General features: G+C 37.7%; 1 protein-coding gene across 1 annotated transcript in view; it reads right to left on the bottom strand.

Annotated features, from left to right (window-relative positions):
- ube2g1a (ubiquitin-conjugating enzyme E2G 1a (UBC7 homolog, yeast)) overlaps nt 1–16,779 on the bottom strand; it is a 31,510-nt gene extending 14,731 nt beyond the window's left edge. Inside the window, exons 1-3 of the mRNA XM_039756892.1 lie at nt 16,461–16,779; nt 10,934–11,036; nt 10,637–10,734 (exon numbers count right to left, since the gene is read on the bottom strand). Of these exons, the coding sequence (XP_039612826.1) occupies nt 10,637–10,734; nt 10,934–11,036; nt 16,461–16,506 (247 nt within the window). The 5' untranslated portion in view covers nt 16,507–16,779. The remainder of the gene's footprint in view (nt 1–10,636; nt 10,735–10,933; nt 11,037–16,460) is intronic.
- Nucleotides 16,780–16,985: the final 206 nt, after the last annotated feature.

Genomic DNA, 16,985 nt, shown 5'->3' with positions numbered 1-16,985 from the left:
TTTTTCTGTCCACCCTGACCATCGGACCTTACTCTTATTCTATGTTAATTAATGTTGATTTATTTTACTTTCTTACTGTGTCTTTTAATTTTTCTATTCTTCATTATGTAAAGCACTTTGAGCTACATTTTTTTGTATGAAAATGTGCTATATAAATAAAATGTTTATATATTTAAGCTGTTTAATCCAAAAAGTAATGGAATTATAAAACACTTTTAGATAGATACTCGACATTTTTCGAACCACTGAGAGAACAAAAAACTAAAAAAAAAAAAACTAAAAGTATAGTTTTCTGTACAAAATTAGTTAGTTCTTAAGCACCATTTAGTGGCGGCTTCATTTCAGCACCAAAAACCCTTACAGTCCTATACTTCAAAATAAATCTAAAGCAGTCAATGTAGAATAAATTTTGTAATGAATGTAGTAATAAAATGCATTGCATTTTTCTTTCCAACAGATGATGCATCCTAAACATTTGTGGTAATGAGCCATCTGTTGGAATGACAGACATAGCAACCAGATGGACAGAGACACATCCTTTTATCAAGATGGATATCAAAGCCCAGCCTCTCTACAGATGATTGTTACGGCTATGGTCAGTATCTGTTTTAATGCCCAAGAACGTAAACAATTCTTTACTGCCGAGGCCAATAAATTCAGGAAAATACCAAAGTATCAACTAAGAAAACAAAGCCCTACACAAGAAAGTTAAATATCTTCCAAAACTTTTCCATTGCTATGACAAGAATACTAAAAGTTGTAGCAAAGAATATCTTTTGTACAACACACATGCAAAAGACCTAATTCCAATACAAGTGCTGTGGCAATACCCATGCAGAGCTTTTCAAATAGTGTTACTATGCCATTTACTACACTAAATTTCCCACCACACCCAACAGGATATAACCACACACCAACATTTACCCAAAAAACAAAACAGAATAAAGTATGCATGTTTTAAAATAAAGGGCTAAAACCATTATGCGATAGTGCTAATTAAGTCTGTCTTCATTTTCAACTATATACAGTGGGATGCAAAAGTTTTGGCAACCTTGTTAATAGTCATTTTCCTGTATAAATTGTTGGTTGTTACGATAAAAAAAAGTCAGTTAAATATATCATATAGGAGACACACACAGTGATATTTGAGAAGTAAAATGAAGTTTATTGGATATATAGAAAGTATGCAATAATTGTTCAAACAAAATCAGGCAGGTGCATAAATTTGGGCACCGTTGTCATTTTATTGATTCCAAAACTTTTAGAACTAAATTATTGCAACTCAAATTGGCTTGATAAGCTCAGTGACCCCTGACCTACATACACTGGTGAATCCTATAATGAGAGAGAGTATTTAAGGGGGTCAATTGTAAGTTTCCCTCCTCCTTTAATTTTCTCTGAAGAGTAGCAACATGGGGATCACAAAACAACTCTCAAATGACCTGAAGACAAAGATTGTTCACCATCATGGTTTAGGGGAAGGATACAGAAAGCTGTCCCAGAGATTTAAGCTGTCTGTTTCCACAGTTAGGAACATATTGAGGAAATGGAAGACCACAGGCTCAGTTCAAGTTAAGGCTCGAAGTGGCAGACCAAGAAAGATTTCGGATAGACAGAAGCGGCGAATGGTGAGAACAGTCAGAGTCAACCCACAGACCAGCACCAAAGACCTACAACATCATCTTGCAACAGATGGAGTCACTGTGCATCGTTCAACCATTCGGCACACTTTACACAAGGAGATGCTGTATGCGAGAGTGATGCAGAGGAAGCCTTTTCTCTACCCACAGCACAAACAGAGCCACTTGAGGTATGCTCAAGCACATTTGGACAAGCCAGCTTCATTTTGGAATAAGGTGCTGTGGACTGATGAAACTAAAATTGAGTTATTTGGGCAAAACAAGGGCGTTATGCATGGAGGAAAAAGAACACAGCATTCCAAGAAAAACACCTGCTACCTACAGTAAAATATGGTGGTGGTTCCATCATGCTGTGGGGCTGTGTGGCCAGTGCAGGGACTGGGAATCTTGTCAAAGTTGAGGGACGCATGGATTCCACTCAGTATCAGCAGATTCTGGAGACCAATGTCCAGGAATCAGTGACAAAGCTGAAGCTGCGCCGGGCTGGATCTTTCAACAAGACAACGACCTGAAACACTGCTCAAAATCCACTAAGGCATTCATGCAGAGGAACAAGTACAACGTTCTGGAATGGCCATCTCAGTCCCCAGACCTGAATATAATTGAAAATCTGTGGTGTGAGTTAAAGAGAGCTGTCCATGCTCAGAAGCCATCAAACCTGAATGAACTAGAGATGTTTTGTAAAGAGGAATGGTCCAAAATACCTTCAACCACAATCCAGACTCTCATTGGAACCTACAGGAAGCGTTTAGAGGCTGTAATTTCTGCAAAAGGCGGATCTACTAAATATTGATTTCATTTCTTTTTTGTGGTGCCCAAATTTATGCACCTGCCTGATTTTGTTCGAACAATTATTGCACACTTTCTGTAAATCCAATAAACTTCATTTCACTTCTCAAATATCACTGTTTGTGTCTCCTATATGATATATTTAACTGACATTTTTTATCGTAACAACCATCGATTTATACAGAAAAATAATGACTATTAACAAGGTTGCCCAAACTTTTGCATCCCACCGTATAAACAATAATTCAACTGTTCATTTATACCAAGGAGAAAATTCAAGAATCGTATACAAACAACATCTGGGCTTGTATTTAATGCACACCAAATGTTTAACCAACAAACTGGGAGTACAGGGGTACTTTTAGACAATTACAAATAAGTACAAATAGAATTTTTTGTTCCTGTATGGGGATGGCTTAAACTTTCCAACCAACAGATAACAAGCTTTATACCTAAACAGCATTGTCAAGCATACTAGGAGTACATTATCCATGATAATGTCTTAGTAATTATTCCTGTGATTTAAGAATTCTGTCTGCCCTGCTACTGGACAGTAAAGCAGGTGTACACACTTAGTTTGGGCGAGGAGGAGGTACAGTAATCCCTCCTCGATTGCGAGGGTTGCGTTCCAGAACCCCCACGATAGGTGAAAATCCGAAGTAGAAACCATATGTTTTGTATGGTTATTTTTATATATTTTAAGCCCTTAGAAACTCTCCCACACGGTTTATAAATATTCTCCGCACAGTTATACAGTAAACCCTCGTTTATCGCAGTTAATCCGCTCCAGACAGATAAACGAATTTCTAGGAAGTAGGATTCTTTATTTATAAATCTAATATTTTTGCAGTTACAGCATATACCACCTGTTTATGACCTTCTAAATACGTTTAACATTATTAGAGCCCTCTAGACATGAAATAACAACCTTTAGTCAAAAATTTAAGCTGTGCTCCATGACAAGACAGAGATGACAGTTCTTTCTCACAATAAAAGAATGCAAACATACCTTCCTCTTCAAAGGAGTGCGAATCAGGAGCAGAGAATGTCAGAGAGAAAAGTAAACAATCAAAAATCAAGGGCTGTTAGAGCTTTGAAGTGTGCGAAGCACCACATGGGAAGCATATCGTATATCATTGAGGAGTTTTATTTAATACGTAATACATGCTCTGATTGGGTAGCTTCTCAGCCATCCGCCAACAGCATCCCTTGTATGAAATCAACTGAGCAAACAAACTGAGGAAGCATGTACCATAAATTAAAAGACCCATTGTCCGCAGAAATCCGCGAACCAGCGAAAAATCCGTGATATGTACTTAGATATGCTTCCATTTAAAATCCGCAATGGAGTGAAGCCGCGAAAGTCGAAGCGCGAAATAGCGAGGGATCACTGTACACTTGCTGCCTTTTGAAAAACCCCCTAGCCCCAAGAGTTCTCAGTTAAGTTCAACTGATACTTTGCTGTAAAACAGAATTTGATTAATTTGTGCCTTTGAAAAGATTTAGACATTTTAATAAATCTTGCTATCTGCTGGACACTTGCAAAGGAGTACACTCTCTCAAGAAATCTCTTTTCACTTTTCAATCAAGGATAAAACAATGGATAAATAAGGAACTAGGCCACCTGGGAATTGTCATCTGGGACTGAAGACTGCACAAACCTACCAATGTTGTATAATTCTTTGCCCTGCATGAGTGTTATTAGTTATTATGCAAATAAAACAAGTAGAGTATTCAAGTAAAAGCTCAAACTCAATGTCTCTGTCTGACTGATTGCTAGTGTTACAGTGCTACGATTGATTATTACATGTCTAGTTGTGGTTCCTTAACACTAGAATCCCTGAAGCCAACGAAAAAATTCAGGCCACCATAAATTCCTTCACATCTCTCCATCAGCCGCTTTTGTTTTACAAATGCGATTAGCACAAGCAGCCCTCTATCCTATCCCATTCCATACCCCCAACCCAAAAGTCTACAGAGCTTAAGTCAGTCACAAAATTCTCAGAGCTCAGGTCTCTCTCCATGGCAGTGAGGTGCCTGGAGTTATGCAGGGTAAACATTATTTGGAATACATACATTTCGTGCATGTTCTGTGTCTACAACGCTCTGTGTAAAGTGTAGGATGACAGGAACTGCTGAACACATAGCTAAAAACAAACTTTTTCCATGTTATACCGATAATGTTAAGTGTATAATGTGCAAAGACTTCAGTCCAAATATCAAATGTGCACTTTTGTTCAAGAATATAACCAAAGAAAGTAAATAATTTAATTCACATTATGCTGGCAACAAGTTAAAAACCCAAGGTCAAATATTAATTGACATGAAGTTGATATGCATTCTTGAATGGTCAGCAGAGAACTGCTGACTTATCCTAAAGGTATCGGGTTCGAGTCCAGGTGCTCTGCAGTTTGAGTAGTGAGCTGCTATTATCATCATTACTACATCATAATAATAATAATAATCATCATCAACATACATTTGATTTGAGTCTGTAACATTTGGTGTAAATGTTGGCTACTTGTAAATGTTAGCACTTGTTTTTTTTGTTTTTTTATTATTATTCAGTTTTATTCTGTCAATGAAGTTCACGTCATACCAATGAACTTGCCTTTCCCTCTCTGAGTTGATGGCATTTATCTCTATTCTTTTCACAAGAGCAGTGATGACCTCAGTTGGTGTGGTGGTTGATGCCTGCTCAGAACCAGTTGTACCAGCAATCAACGACACAATGTTCCGTAACCACTGTCAGACTACCATGTGGCATTTCTGCTTTGACAACAGACACCCGTGCAGCATGTGTGAATAAACAACAGGTTTTTTGCGATTTTGGACATATGGCAGCGTTTTGTTGAGAGCTGTGTTTTGAGTTACCACCCAAGGTCAAATCCTTTCAGAGTCTGTGGTCATAAAGCTTATGGAGCCATTTCTGGACAAAGGCAGAACTGTAAGACACAGCTTCTTTACAGAGCTTTCACTGACTAATAGACTGCTACACTGCAAAGCAACTCTGCTGGGCACCATAAGTAAAATGGGACTTCCACCTGCAGCTATAGTCACTTTAGTATGCAAGAAATTTGCCATGCTAGTATTTAGACCTGGCAGTGCCATGCTAACGGTGTATTCACCCAAAAAGAAGTCTAAAGTTTTGCCACTTATACAAGATATTACTGAAGGGATAGAATCAGACACACAAATGCTGGCGAATCATTTCTTCTTGGTATCTTGGCACCAAGTCTCATGTTTACGGTCCCCGCAAGACAAAAGAGACTTGCCACGGAGCGTCTCGTGGGGACCGTAAACATGAGACTTGGTGCCAAGAGTTTGTCCCAGGGCAGTCTCGCGGGGACGTGGAACATGAGATTCTTGAAAGACATGCACTACTTGCAAAAGATATCATATAAGAGCACACCCATCAAAAACAGTCAGTCGCACTTTTAAATGTCTACCGACAACTTCAGAGAAGATCATGTATCATCACCTTGGCTTTTGCTTTCCAGGATTTCAAATCAAATCAAATGTGTTTTTTTATTAATAAATAGCAGCTCACTACTCAAAAAGCGGAGTGCCCAGAATCCCGGTACCTTTAGGATAAGGCAGCAGTTTTTACCTCTGCACTATTCAGGAATATGTAAACTTCCTGTTAATTGACATTTGACCTTGGGTTTTTAACTCACTTGACAGCAACATGTAAATTGAATGATTTTTTCTTTGGTTATATTCTTGAATAAAAGTGCATGTTTGATATATGGACTAAAGTCTTCACACATTATACACCACAGTATTATTAGTACAACATGGAAAAAGGTTTTAGCTATGTGTGTCATCCTACACTTACACAGACTGTTGTAGACAGAATACAAAATTAAATGTATTCCAATTAACCATATATTATTTACCCTATACAATGGAAAATGGGATAGCAGGCTGCTTGAACTGATCGACACATCTGCAAAACACAAAAGGTTGCAGACGCAGGTTTTTGTGTAGGCTTCAGGGATTCTAGTGTTAATAGCACAAAGGATGATTTGTAAAGACCTTTATTCGGTGTAAACTGGGATGAATCAAAAGGGAGGGGGAGGGAGTTGGAAAAAAAAACCACCAACCACACAATCCCAGTTAGTGAAGCACCCTGTTGAGGGTGGAATAAGCAGAGTACAATACAAACAGCAAGACAAGCAAGAGGTTGCAGGCAACAGCTGTATAGCCAATTTTGAGGTTTATTTCCTTCCCTGTTAATTGAATCTAAGAAATTCCTTCATAAACAGTAACAATATAAAATTAGGGATGTAAATTTAGCCAATTTGATACTTTATTAAAAAAAAAAAAAGGTGCACCTACACCCCTACCCCTCTGAATACCTTTTCCCCTAGAAAACTTGGTGGCATTTATAATATACATTTTAAAAAACTTCCATAGCAGCTTATCGGACGATTTTAGAAAATAAAAGAATTGTTTGCAATTATCTGGGTATCTTGTAGCCGTTTGGGGTTTAACTTCTGGCTCCAATGAAGGATTTTCAGAACGGGTACTGCAATCTATAAATAACCACTCTAGTTGACATGCGATTCTTAAGCATCAATATCCTGCCTCATGTTTCAATAGACTGATAGATGTGTCTAGGGTGCAGGAATAAAACCTGCCCAAAAGAGAGTAAAGTAAATGGGTCCCAAGTCAACAATACAGCATCATCTGATTTTCCATATGTCGCTTAAATCATCCGAGATCAGATGCCTCATCTTGGACGAGTTAATGCCGGTGAAGCTCATCCAGGATAAGTCAGTTTTTCAAACGCAGCCGTGTAGTAGATTAGTATAGCTGGATCAAAATCATCCGAGAAGAATGTGTGCGCCCACGCTAATTGAAAAGCCCATATATATTGAGTCTAGAAAACATGATCAGCAAGTCTTTGATAGGCTGTAACAAAATGACGAAAGAACAGGCGCATTTTTTTTCCCCCCCACACAAGCGGAGCAGGACCTTTTATTTCGAAGGATACAAAGAATTTCAAGATTTAATATGCACAAGGGGTAACACAGCAAAACCAGCCCAAACCAGAAAAGATGGCTGGCAAAAAGTGGCCGACAAATTAAATGCTAAGTAGTGTGCATTGTACTTACTGAATGCAGCGTTTAATTTCGTATGTGTCAGATTAATTTTTATTTAATATGTCATAATTCCAGATCAAGCGTGAGCACAAGGAGAACATCGTAACAGGTACAAGAATATACTTCAACTGGTAAATATTGGTACAACACTATTTAAAGAACTGTTGACATAAAAATCATATATAATAAATATAAAAAAAACATTAAATTTTAAAGCTAATAAGAAGGCAGACAAGCAAAAAGGTGGAGGTCCACGTAGTCCAGACTTAACCCCTGCATAAGAGTTGGCTCTCCAGCAAAATGCCCATCGTCCCGTTTCTGAGGGCATTTTTTTTTTGGTTGGGTCAGTTGCAGGGAATGTCATATCCCTAGAACTTGTCTGACCAACAAGATATCGACGAATGTCAAATATTTGATGAAGACACTGTGTCTGATTATTCATCAGGAGGAGAGGTACATTTTCCAAATAATGTTTGATCAAACTCCACTCTGATCAGTCCTGTGTGCCCCAATCACATTTGGAAATCCTGGGTAATGAGAATGTTAGGCCGATTGTGAGATTCTTTATGGAACTGTGGGTGTTTTGCCTGTGTACCTGCAATGGCATAAAAACGCTTCTTTTATTGTCTGCACGCCCAGGTGTCCAGGAAACAGTATGAAAACCTGAAGGAAATATTTCAGAGCCAAACAGACTTCATGAATTGCCTGGCAAACTGCACTTTTAGATAGATTTTCCGCATCGTCTACAGTATATAAAAAAAGTGCTGCTTGCAAAAAAGCTCAAAGCAATGCATACTGTGTGTGGTTGTGAGAGCCCAACTTCGCCTAGTTTGACTTCGAATATAATGTGCTAAAAAATAAATCTTTGAGGTACAATATTCCCCCTCGGCTAAAGTGGTATCTTTCGAAAAGAATTTTCAACAGGAGCAATAAAGGATCTTGCCGATCGCGCAAAACCCTCTCTATATGAAATTCGCCTCTTATAATTTGTGCACCAATATCAATTAGTAGCTCATTCATGAACAGCAAAGCCATGACTGAATGAATTCCATGCACGGAAACTGATTAAGTGTGTGAGCTAATCCTTGTTTACATAGAACAAACAGGTTTGAGGATTTGGATCTGCTACTATGACAACACATCCAGTTTTGAAAAACCGACAGATCCAGGATCATGCCAAATCAACAATTACATCTGGCTAAATGAGCAATCCATGTACGAAAAGTTCCCCTTGGTCTTTTCAATTGAAAATTTCCAAGAAGAATAAAATAAATAAATATTTCAATGGGAACACAGCAGGAAAATTGTGTATTACCACTATCAGAAGTTCTGCTTCCAAGAGAAAAAACTAGTAATTTGAAAATATTTTAAATTGGAAAAGTGGAGATCTAGGCATAGTTCTATTCCATGTGTTTAGGCAGTCAAAAGTGAAAGTAGGACTGTATTTATATTAGGGATGTTAAAGTCCAAGAAAAGCTCAGCAGTTTATTCCATGTGTAATTATGTTGATAGTTAATACTTAGAAGTAGGGATTCAGATGTATGGTATTTGTCCCCATGTGTGATAGGACAATGCATATGAGAGAGAGAGAGAGAGAGACTCCACGATAGCATATTCTACCTGGTTGTGGTTTTAACATGTGGAAAAGGGAATAGAGTCAAAGAGAGGAAAGATTACTCAACGACATAAGAATTGTTTATGCATCACAAAGTAGGGCGGAATAGTGACAAAGTGGTAGCACTGCTGCCTCACATTCCATATCCTCCCTCGTGGAGTTTGCACATGTCTGTGTGGATTTCCTCTAGGTGCCCCCGTTTCCTCCCACTATCTAAAGACATGCAGTTTAGATAAACTGGTGAAGCTAAGTTGGCTCTGTGTGTGTGTGTGTGTGTGTGTGTGTTTTCACCCTGTGATGAACTGGCACCCTGTCCAGGGATTGTTCCTGCCTTGCTCCCTGTGCTAGCTGGGATAGGTTCCAGCACAACCCACAACCATCCACTGGATTAAGCAGGTTGGAAAAGGATAGGGCTGCAAAGTAGAAAAGTTATTAGTTAACTGCCCAGTTACGAGTGACCACATCCTATGCGGTAAATGGCAAGAAGAAACTGGCCCATGGGGGTTGGGGGATTTGCACTTACAAATCTTGATAATTTCTTTGTAGAGGAATTCCACATATTGAGGGACACTCTTGCATGCTGCTAAAATGCAATTCAAATAGTGGGGACAGTAGTAATATTAAAGTTACTAGAATATAAAAAAAAAAAAAAAGTGTGGATTCAAATCACTTTATGAAAAAAAATATTAAGCACTAAAACACCACAAAAAGCATTCATGACCTTTTGGATACTTGCTATCACAAAGCTGCACTTCAGTCAGAATAAAGTGAGAAAACTAACAAAATACTTTGGTTTTAAATCCTAACAATTTTAAAATTTAACAAGATAATGCTGTATGTACCTGTAAGCAGAAAAAGCAGTCCTGCCTCAAGCAACACCAATTCTTATAATGGTTAAAGGAGCAAGTGCTCACTGACATTGTTAACTATTAGTTGAGGAATACTTATTTGAACTTGCCATATTATGTACTACACACTCCACTATTTCAGTCTCACTAGGGTACACCTTCTCTGCTTCATTTATTCACTGCTTTACTGTACTTCCATATTTGTATTATAGGAATACTTGCTGTATTTATCAAATATAGTGTGCACCGTAAGTATTGACACCAAATGTGAAAACCTGCTTTACCTATAATGGTCCATGGTATGATTGAGAGGTAGATAGATGATAGATAGATATGGCTTCATTTGATTTAGTTGTGCGACTGATTTAAAGAAAAGACCAGCAGTTTTGTCAAGGAGGCTATGTTGAAATCTTGCTCTCTCTATAAGGAACATTTTGACTATAATACTGCAGACCTGTATAATAAACTCCACTTTACTTTCCTAGAGATTAAAATTCTTTGCCCATCAAGCCGCCATGTCAAATTATATATTCTTGTTTTCCTCCTCATAAAATATAGCGGAGCAAGGCCATTACAGTTTAGTAATCAGTCTCATCACATGAACCAACTATTGGATAAAGTGAATATTCTCCCTACCATTTGGATGCCAGATCTCCGTAATAAATTTCATCTTTGGAGGCTTAAGAGGATAGTCTTTGGGAAAAGTTAGATGTGCCTTGAACACCCCTCCTTCACTGTTAATAAAAGAAACAAAAATATCAAAAAAGAAGGAAAATATGAGCAAATAATTTGAAGACCATCCACCCACTACACAGTACTATTATTGAAATAGTTTTCCCAGTTTTGGAAGGTTTTATCAAATGCTTAAAATAAACAGCAGTGTGTCAAAAATAAAACTCCAATTCCTTCCAGAACAGCAACTCTGCTACTTACTAGAGTGTATCAGGGGGACCAATGATGAGCACTTCCCATCGGTAAAGGTCGTTATCGTCTATCAATCCTGCAGAGAAGCCTTCCACTGGATTTTTGTTCAGTTCTGAAATTGAAAGTAGATATTAAAATTACTTTACCACCAGTCTTTGAAAGATTAGACCAAATATTAACCAATCAGACCCCTTACTACATGTTTATAAGCCGTTCCTTAACAATTCTACAGTAAAAGTCCAAAAATCTTGACCACGCAGGACTTTAAAACTTAATTTTCACACTTGTGTGTAAGAGAGCATTCAGACATGTAAATCGCTACAGATGCATAGCAGCAATAAGCAACAACACAGACCAAAGAAATTACAAAGTGATAAATAAGGTGATACAAGACAATACGTGTCCACTGATCAAACTACAGTGCAGCAAACAAGTCACAGAAATATATACTCATTTTGATAAATGAAGCATTCTGTATTTGTCAAGAAAAACCTGCCTGATCATCTCTTTAAATTGTAAAAAAAATGACTGCCCGAGAACCCAGAAAATCCAAAACGAAATGCCCGTGCTGTCAAGATTTTCAAACTTATGGGATAGATTGTTGAAATTTTCAAAAGGACCTTAACTACTGCTTACTGGCTATGCTCAACTCTTGATAGGCTAGTACCATTAAACACCCAGTAATTACCATTTACACTAAACGGAGATGTTACTTGTATCTATGGTTCATTGGCCAATAAAGGCAAAAAACCCAAAACGCATGTAAGAGTTGAATTTGTTCAAAGAAAGGTACTTGCAGATAAAAACACTATTTCCATTCAAAAAATACCATATCTCCTCCACTTCTTAAATCCAACAGTCAATGAATCCACAGTACCAGAGGTTTAAAAATAGCCTCAAGGATAATTAGGACAGTATGCCAAAAAGCACTATAAAGTGGCATAGTTATTTATAGCCTGGGGGGGCTGGAGAAAAACACCACACCAAAATATAAGCAGAGACTAACACTTGAATTGTACATTGGTCAAACTGAAGGATAACATTACGCTAATCATACTTTCATACTGATATGTGCAACTATGGATTCAAAGAGTGCCAAACCTACCCTATTCTCCTTACCTGGCCTGCACAGAACAACTGTCTCCTGCTCCCAAATCCAAAAAGGCTACCTCTCTCTAGCCATGCCAAAGGATGAAGAAAATTACAAAATAGTGGCTACGCAAGCAAGGCTAAACCTTTAGCTGAGTAGCAAAGAAAAGCTTAGCGAACATTACAGCAGATGCAATTCTAAAGAGAGCGAGAGAGAGAGAGATCTTGCCTGATTTTACTGGTATTTCACACAAGTTAGTCTCAAATTTTTATGCTAACCTATTACAGATTTTCATATTTGTAAAAAGGAAAATCTTGGAAATACTAAACATTTTGAAGCCCATTCAAGGGTAAATAGAGCATATTTAAACAGGCAAACATCCTGACAATGTGTAAATAGGAAGGGCTACTTTCCTAAGTATTCATTACATAGTATAAATAACTAAACACACCACTATTTGTTTTTTTCATTTGAAAACTAAAAACCCATGTACCCCAAACATGAACAGTGTTCTAAATACTAAAAAAACAAGTACACTGAACTACCCAAGAATTTTAAAATGTCCTGCCAAGCAACAAACCTTCACGGTTATTTCATTCACAGTCCACTGGGATGCTGCAGAAAACAGACATCTAAATGTAGAGCGCCCCAACACGCCCCATCCAAAGTTAGTAGTTCTCTCAAATCTCTAACGCAAGGCAAGGAGGACTTAGAAACTTCTGGTCCCTTGTCACTTACACACTTGGAACTGCTCAAATTTTGCTGGCACCATATTTAAACCAGTAGTCTTTAATAAAAAAAAGCAATAACCATTTAACAGTTTTTGTACTCTGTGTAATTACGAAGCTAGTCAGACAGCATTAAAACATCTCATCTAAAATCTCAAGAAAGTAAATAGCTGCCCCTAGAAAAAAGAGAGCAAAAGACAAAAAAACACCTGAGTTAAACTAAATTACAATATATACATGTAGTACATAAGGATTATATAGATTGTTTTTTGCAGGTTTACACTTCAATGCAAGTTAACCAAAAAGATGACCTAGAGATATGCAACTATGGTTCACTGTAAGACGACATACTAGGCTGAAAGATAGATTGCTAAACACAATCTGCTAAAATTCCTACAGCTTCACAATTGTGGTTGAAATCTGCAATACCAGTTTTGCTTCTTGTTTGCAGCAAAACACTGACAAAAATGCATCAAATTCAGACTTCAATCTCAGCAATTTACAACAGGAAAAAAGAAAATAAATAAAAATAAGCTGTTTAAAGTACTTGGCCTTTAATAAGAGAAGCTGCATCATGTGAAAGACAACATACACTCTTTTTAATGACTAGGATTTTATCAGAATATATTTCTCATTGCTAGAAATTGAACCCATTACAATTTAAATGCAGTGTCTAAAAAAACAATCACCGAAGCTTGTCAGTATTAGAATGGATCAGATACAGAATTAAAAATATATTCCAAATGCATTCCTACATATTACACTGCACTCTGTACTATAATTCAGTGCATTCAGAGGCTGTTTCAGTTTGACTCACATCACCTATAATGCATGACCAACGTGAAAAAGAGAAACCTAAGTAACTTCAACAGCAGTTGGTATGAACAATATAATGGGCTTGGCAGGTGCACATGGTTCCTTTATTTTAAAGTAAAATGCAGCAGTCTTGTACTATACATGTGGAATGCATATATACACTACTAGTCAAAAGTTTTAGAACGCCTCCACTTTCAGTTTTTCTTCAAGTGTAATCAGTTGAAATGCAATGATGACCTACAATGGTAAAAAGATTTAAACTTAGTTTATATTAGCAAAAACTGAACAAAAAAAATGGACATTTCACAATATTAAAAAAATGGGCCTTCTTTAGGGAACAATAGGTTACGACATACAGATTTTCCACGGCAATTAAAGTGAATTAAGCCTTAGAAGTTCAAGCAAACAATTTACACAAGTGACCCAACATCTGTTGATTACTTAAAAACCCTTTGTCAGTCTTAAAGCAGAGTTGGAACGGACTGAATTTCTACATCCTCTAAAATCGTATATTTCAGTGATGGCAAGAAAACAGCATTTAACAAATGAAATGAGACAGAGCATTCTCTCTTAGAAGTGTAGGCCTTTCATTTTGAGAAATTGCATAAAAAATTGAAAGAACCAGTGAGTATGGTGTCCTACACAACCCAAAGGCAATTGGAAACTGGAAGAAACTGTGATATGAAGAGGTCTGGCAGACCCAAAGTCACAAGCCAATCAAAAGACAACTTTCTGAGGGTCACCAGCTTGCATGATAGGTGCCTCTCAGCACAACACTTTCAAGCACAGCACAAGAGTGGTGGAAAGAAAGAAAGAAAAAAAAAAACAAGTCTCACTTTCTACTGTCAAAACGAGACTGTGCTGCTGATTTGACAGGGCAAGAGGCAGTCAAAGTAATTCCTTTAAAGGACAGATCAGGGCTTTGAAATACATGCTGTGGACTACTGCAGACTGGAAGAAAGTCTTATGGACCGATAAATCAAAATTGAAAATCTTCAGTTCATCACACTGTCTTTGTACTTAGTCAAGTTGGTGAAAGGATGGTTCTTCAGTGTGTGACACCAATTGTCAAACATGGAGGAGGAAGTGTGATGGTCTGGTTTTTTTTTTTGCATATGGCAGAGTTGGGGACCACAGTTTGGTTGTTATATCAGCATAAGGCAGCTACTTTGATGGAACAAAAATTAGAATAAATGTGGACACTTAAAATTCCTTGACTTTTTTTTTTATTTTTTTTTATTTGTCATTCTTTACTTGTTCTATGCTTAAGTTCATGGAACATTAAGAAATTAACTGAAATAAACTGAGCTGTTCTAAACCATCTGACTGTATGTGTGTATATAGAGAGAGAACATAGTAGACAGGGAGAAGGGTCATTGCAATACCAAATATAAAACTGGGTTCTTGAATCTAACATTTGCTTTACAGGACTAGTGCAACTACAATACTTTGCACAGAATTTTAAGTACAGACCAACAAATAACTATAGAAGATCTGCACAACAACAACTCATTTTTGTCACATTTATAATATAGCTTCTAGTATCGATTATGGAAGATATACATGTCATATGTTGGGGGTTTTCTCATGCTGGTTAGTCAGGATGTGTCAAATGAAAAATCTGAAGTGACTTTAAAGTATTCATAAGCAATTCTTATAAGAATTATAACAATATATATTGAGTTGATACCATACATTCTCTGTAAAAATAATGCTGCCTAATTTTTGCTATTACTACAGACTAACTGGTCATTTCACAGTATGCTGCTCCTTTAACAAGTGTTGTTCAGTATGTTCTCATACGAATATGGCCTGTTGCTGTGCATTTTAAAACAACTCACATTCTAAATTAATGAGCAAGGTACACGAACACAATCTATACTAAATGAGCAAGTTTGGAAAGTTAAATACAGACCTAGCTAAATGTTTTTTCCCCCTATTATACCTAAACACCAGAACACCAAGTCCCCCCTCATTTTTTTGTTCACCTGGTACATGTACATAAAAAAAACATTCAATGAAAATCAAAACTAAAATACATAATAAAAACTGGGTATTAAAAGTTACACGCAGAATAAACGGTACATTTTTCATATGCCTTTCTCCTGAGATATCGTTTAAACGAGACCACCAGCCTACAACGCATCCCCTGAAGTGCCACATGGCATAAGAAAATCACAAGAACAGTGTTCGTTCTTTCAATATTCACCGTCTCTTAGATTCGAAACCGTCTACAGCACCAAGCTTCTCTGCTTTAGTCACGACATTAAATGGCACCCACGAACAACCCGTAAGCCCACCCCACAGTGCCGGCTGCCCCTTCGGCACATGGGTGCTGCGCACGCGCAACAGCATCAGGCCGTGTCAAAACGAACCTACCAACTCGGCCACCGGCCAGGGACAAAAGAAGCAATTGGAAGCTCGACTACAGGACACACATGCAGTAAAAAAAAGTAACAAAGTCAACCATAACATGCCGCGATAAACATCTAAACAGAACATTATTTGAACTAGGGTCCCCACGTCACGTTTAAAGAGACACGACTAAAAAAAACAAAAGATTCAAGCAATGGAGTTTGCCAAAGATCGGCCACGGGGGTGGTCAACTGTCATCTTGTTATGCACACGACAAAATTTGCAGTGCAATCTTACCGACTATAACAACTAAACACGAATTCTGGATATACTGTGCATTTTACATAACTTAAAGTAGAAACAAATAACTCTGGTCTGTCAACATTCTAAAAGGGTCGCGTTCTAGTTGCCGACGCGGCGTAATCAGCTATGGAAGGAGACCCCTTCATGTCTCCAAAGACGAAATGGTCGGGGTTCCCCGGAAGAAGGCCTTAAAGAGCGCAGACATAAAACGGCCGGTTTAAGCATACTTTCCAGACCGACTCACCCGCCAGCTGTCTCCTTAGTAATAGTGCCGACTGCGGCTCCGTCATGGCTTCGGTCGAGGTCCTACGAATAAGAAAAAGACCGCAACTAAAGCCTGCAGAGAAGCGCGACCAACCAACGGAAACGCTATGAAACAAAGACTGAAACGCAGATTCCTCACGGCGACTCTGGCTAGTGCCTTCCAGGGGCGGGAAGGAAAAAAAAAAACTCGATCTTCAAAACAAATCAAAATGAAGAAGAAACAACTACAAGGAAAGCAAGTGCGGTGTGAATCTACAGTGATGTGAACCTCACAACTATAAGCGCCACGAAAAGACTACTTCCGGTCCAAAAGGCACCTTGGTATATCAAAATAAAAGTCCTTGTCCCCGTTATCGATTTTCTTACTGACAATAATATTCATAAAATTAAATGTGCAAATTCTGTTGCAAATTTATTCGTATTTAAAACGGAGGATAAGCAGTACATAAACACATTCTATATAAAAATATTTTTTTAAATATCGCACATTATTATTATTATCATT

This window comes from Polypterus senegalus, chromosome 6, assembly GCF_016835505.1.
Source record: "Polypterus senegalus isolate Bchr_013 chromosome 6, ASM1683550v1, whole genome shotgun sequence".
Classification (NCBI taxonomy): domain Eukaryota; kingdom Metazoa; phylum Chordata; class Cladistia; order Polypteriformes; family Polypteridae; genus Polypterus; species Polypterus senegalus.
Note: the sequence above shows the minus strand (reverse complement) of the source record. Positions and strands in the feature narration are given on the sequence as shown.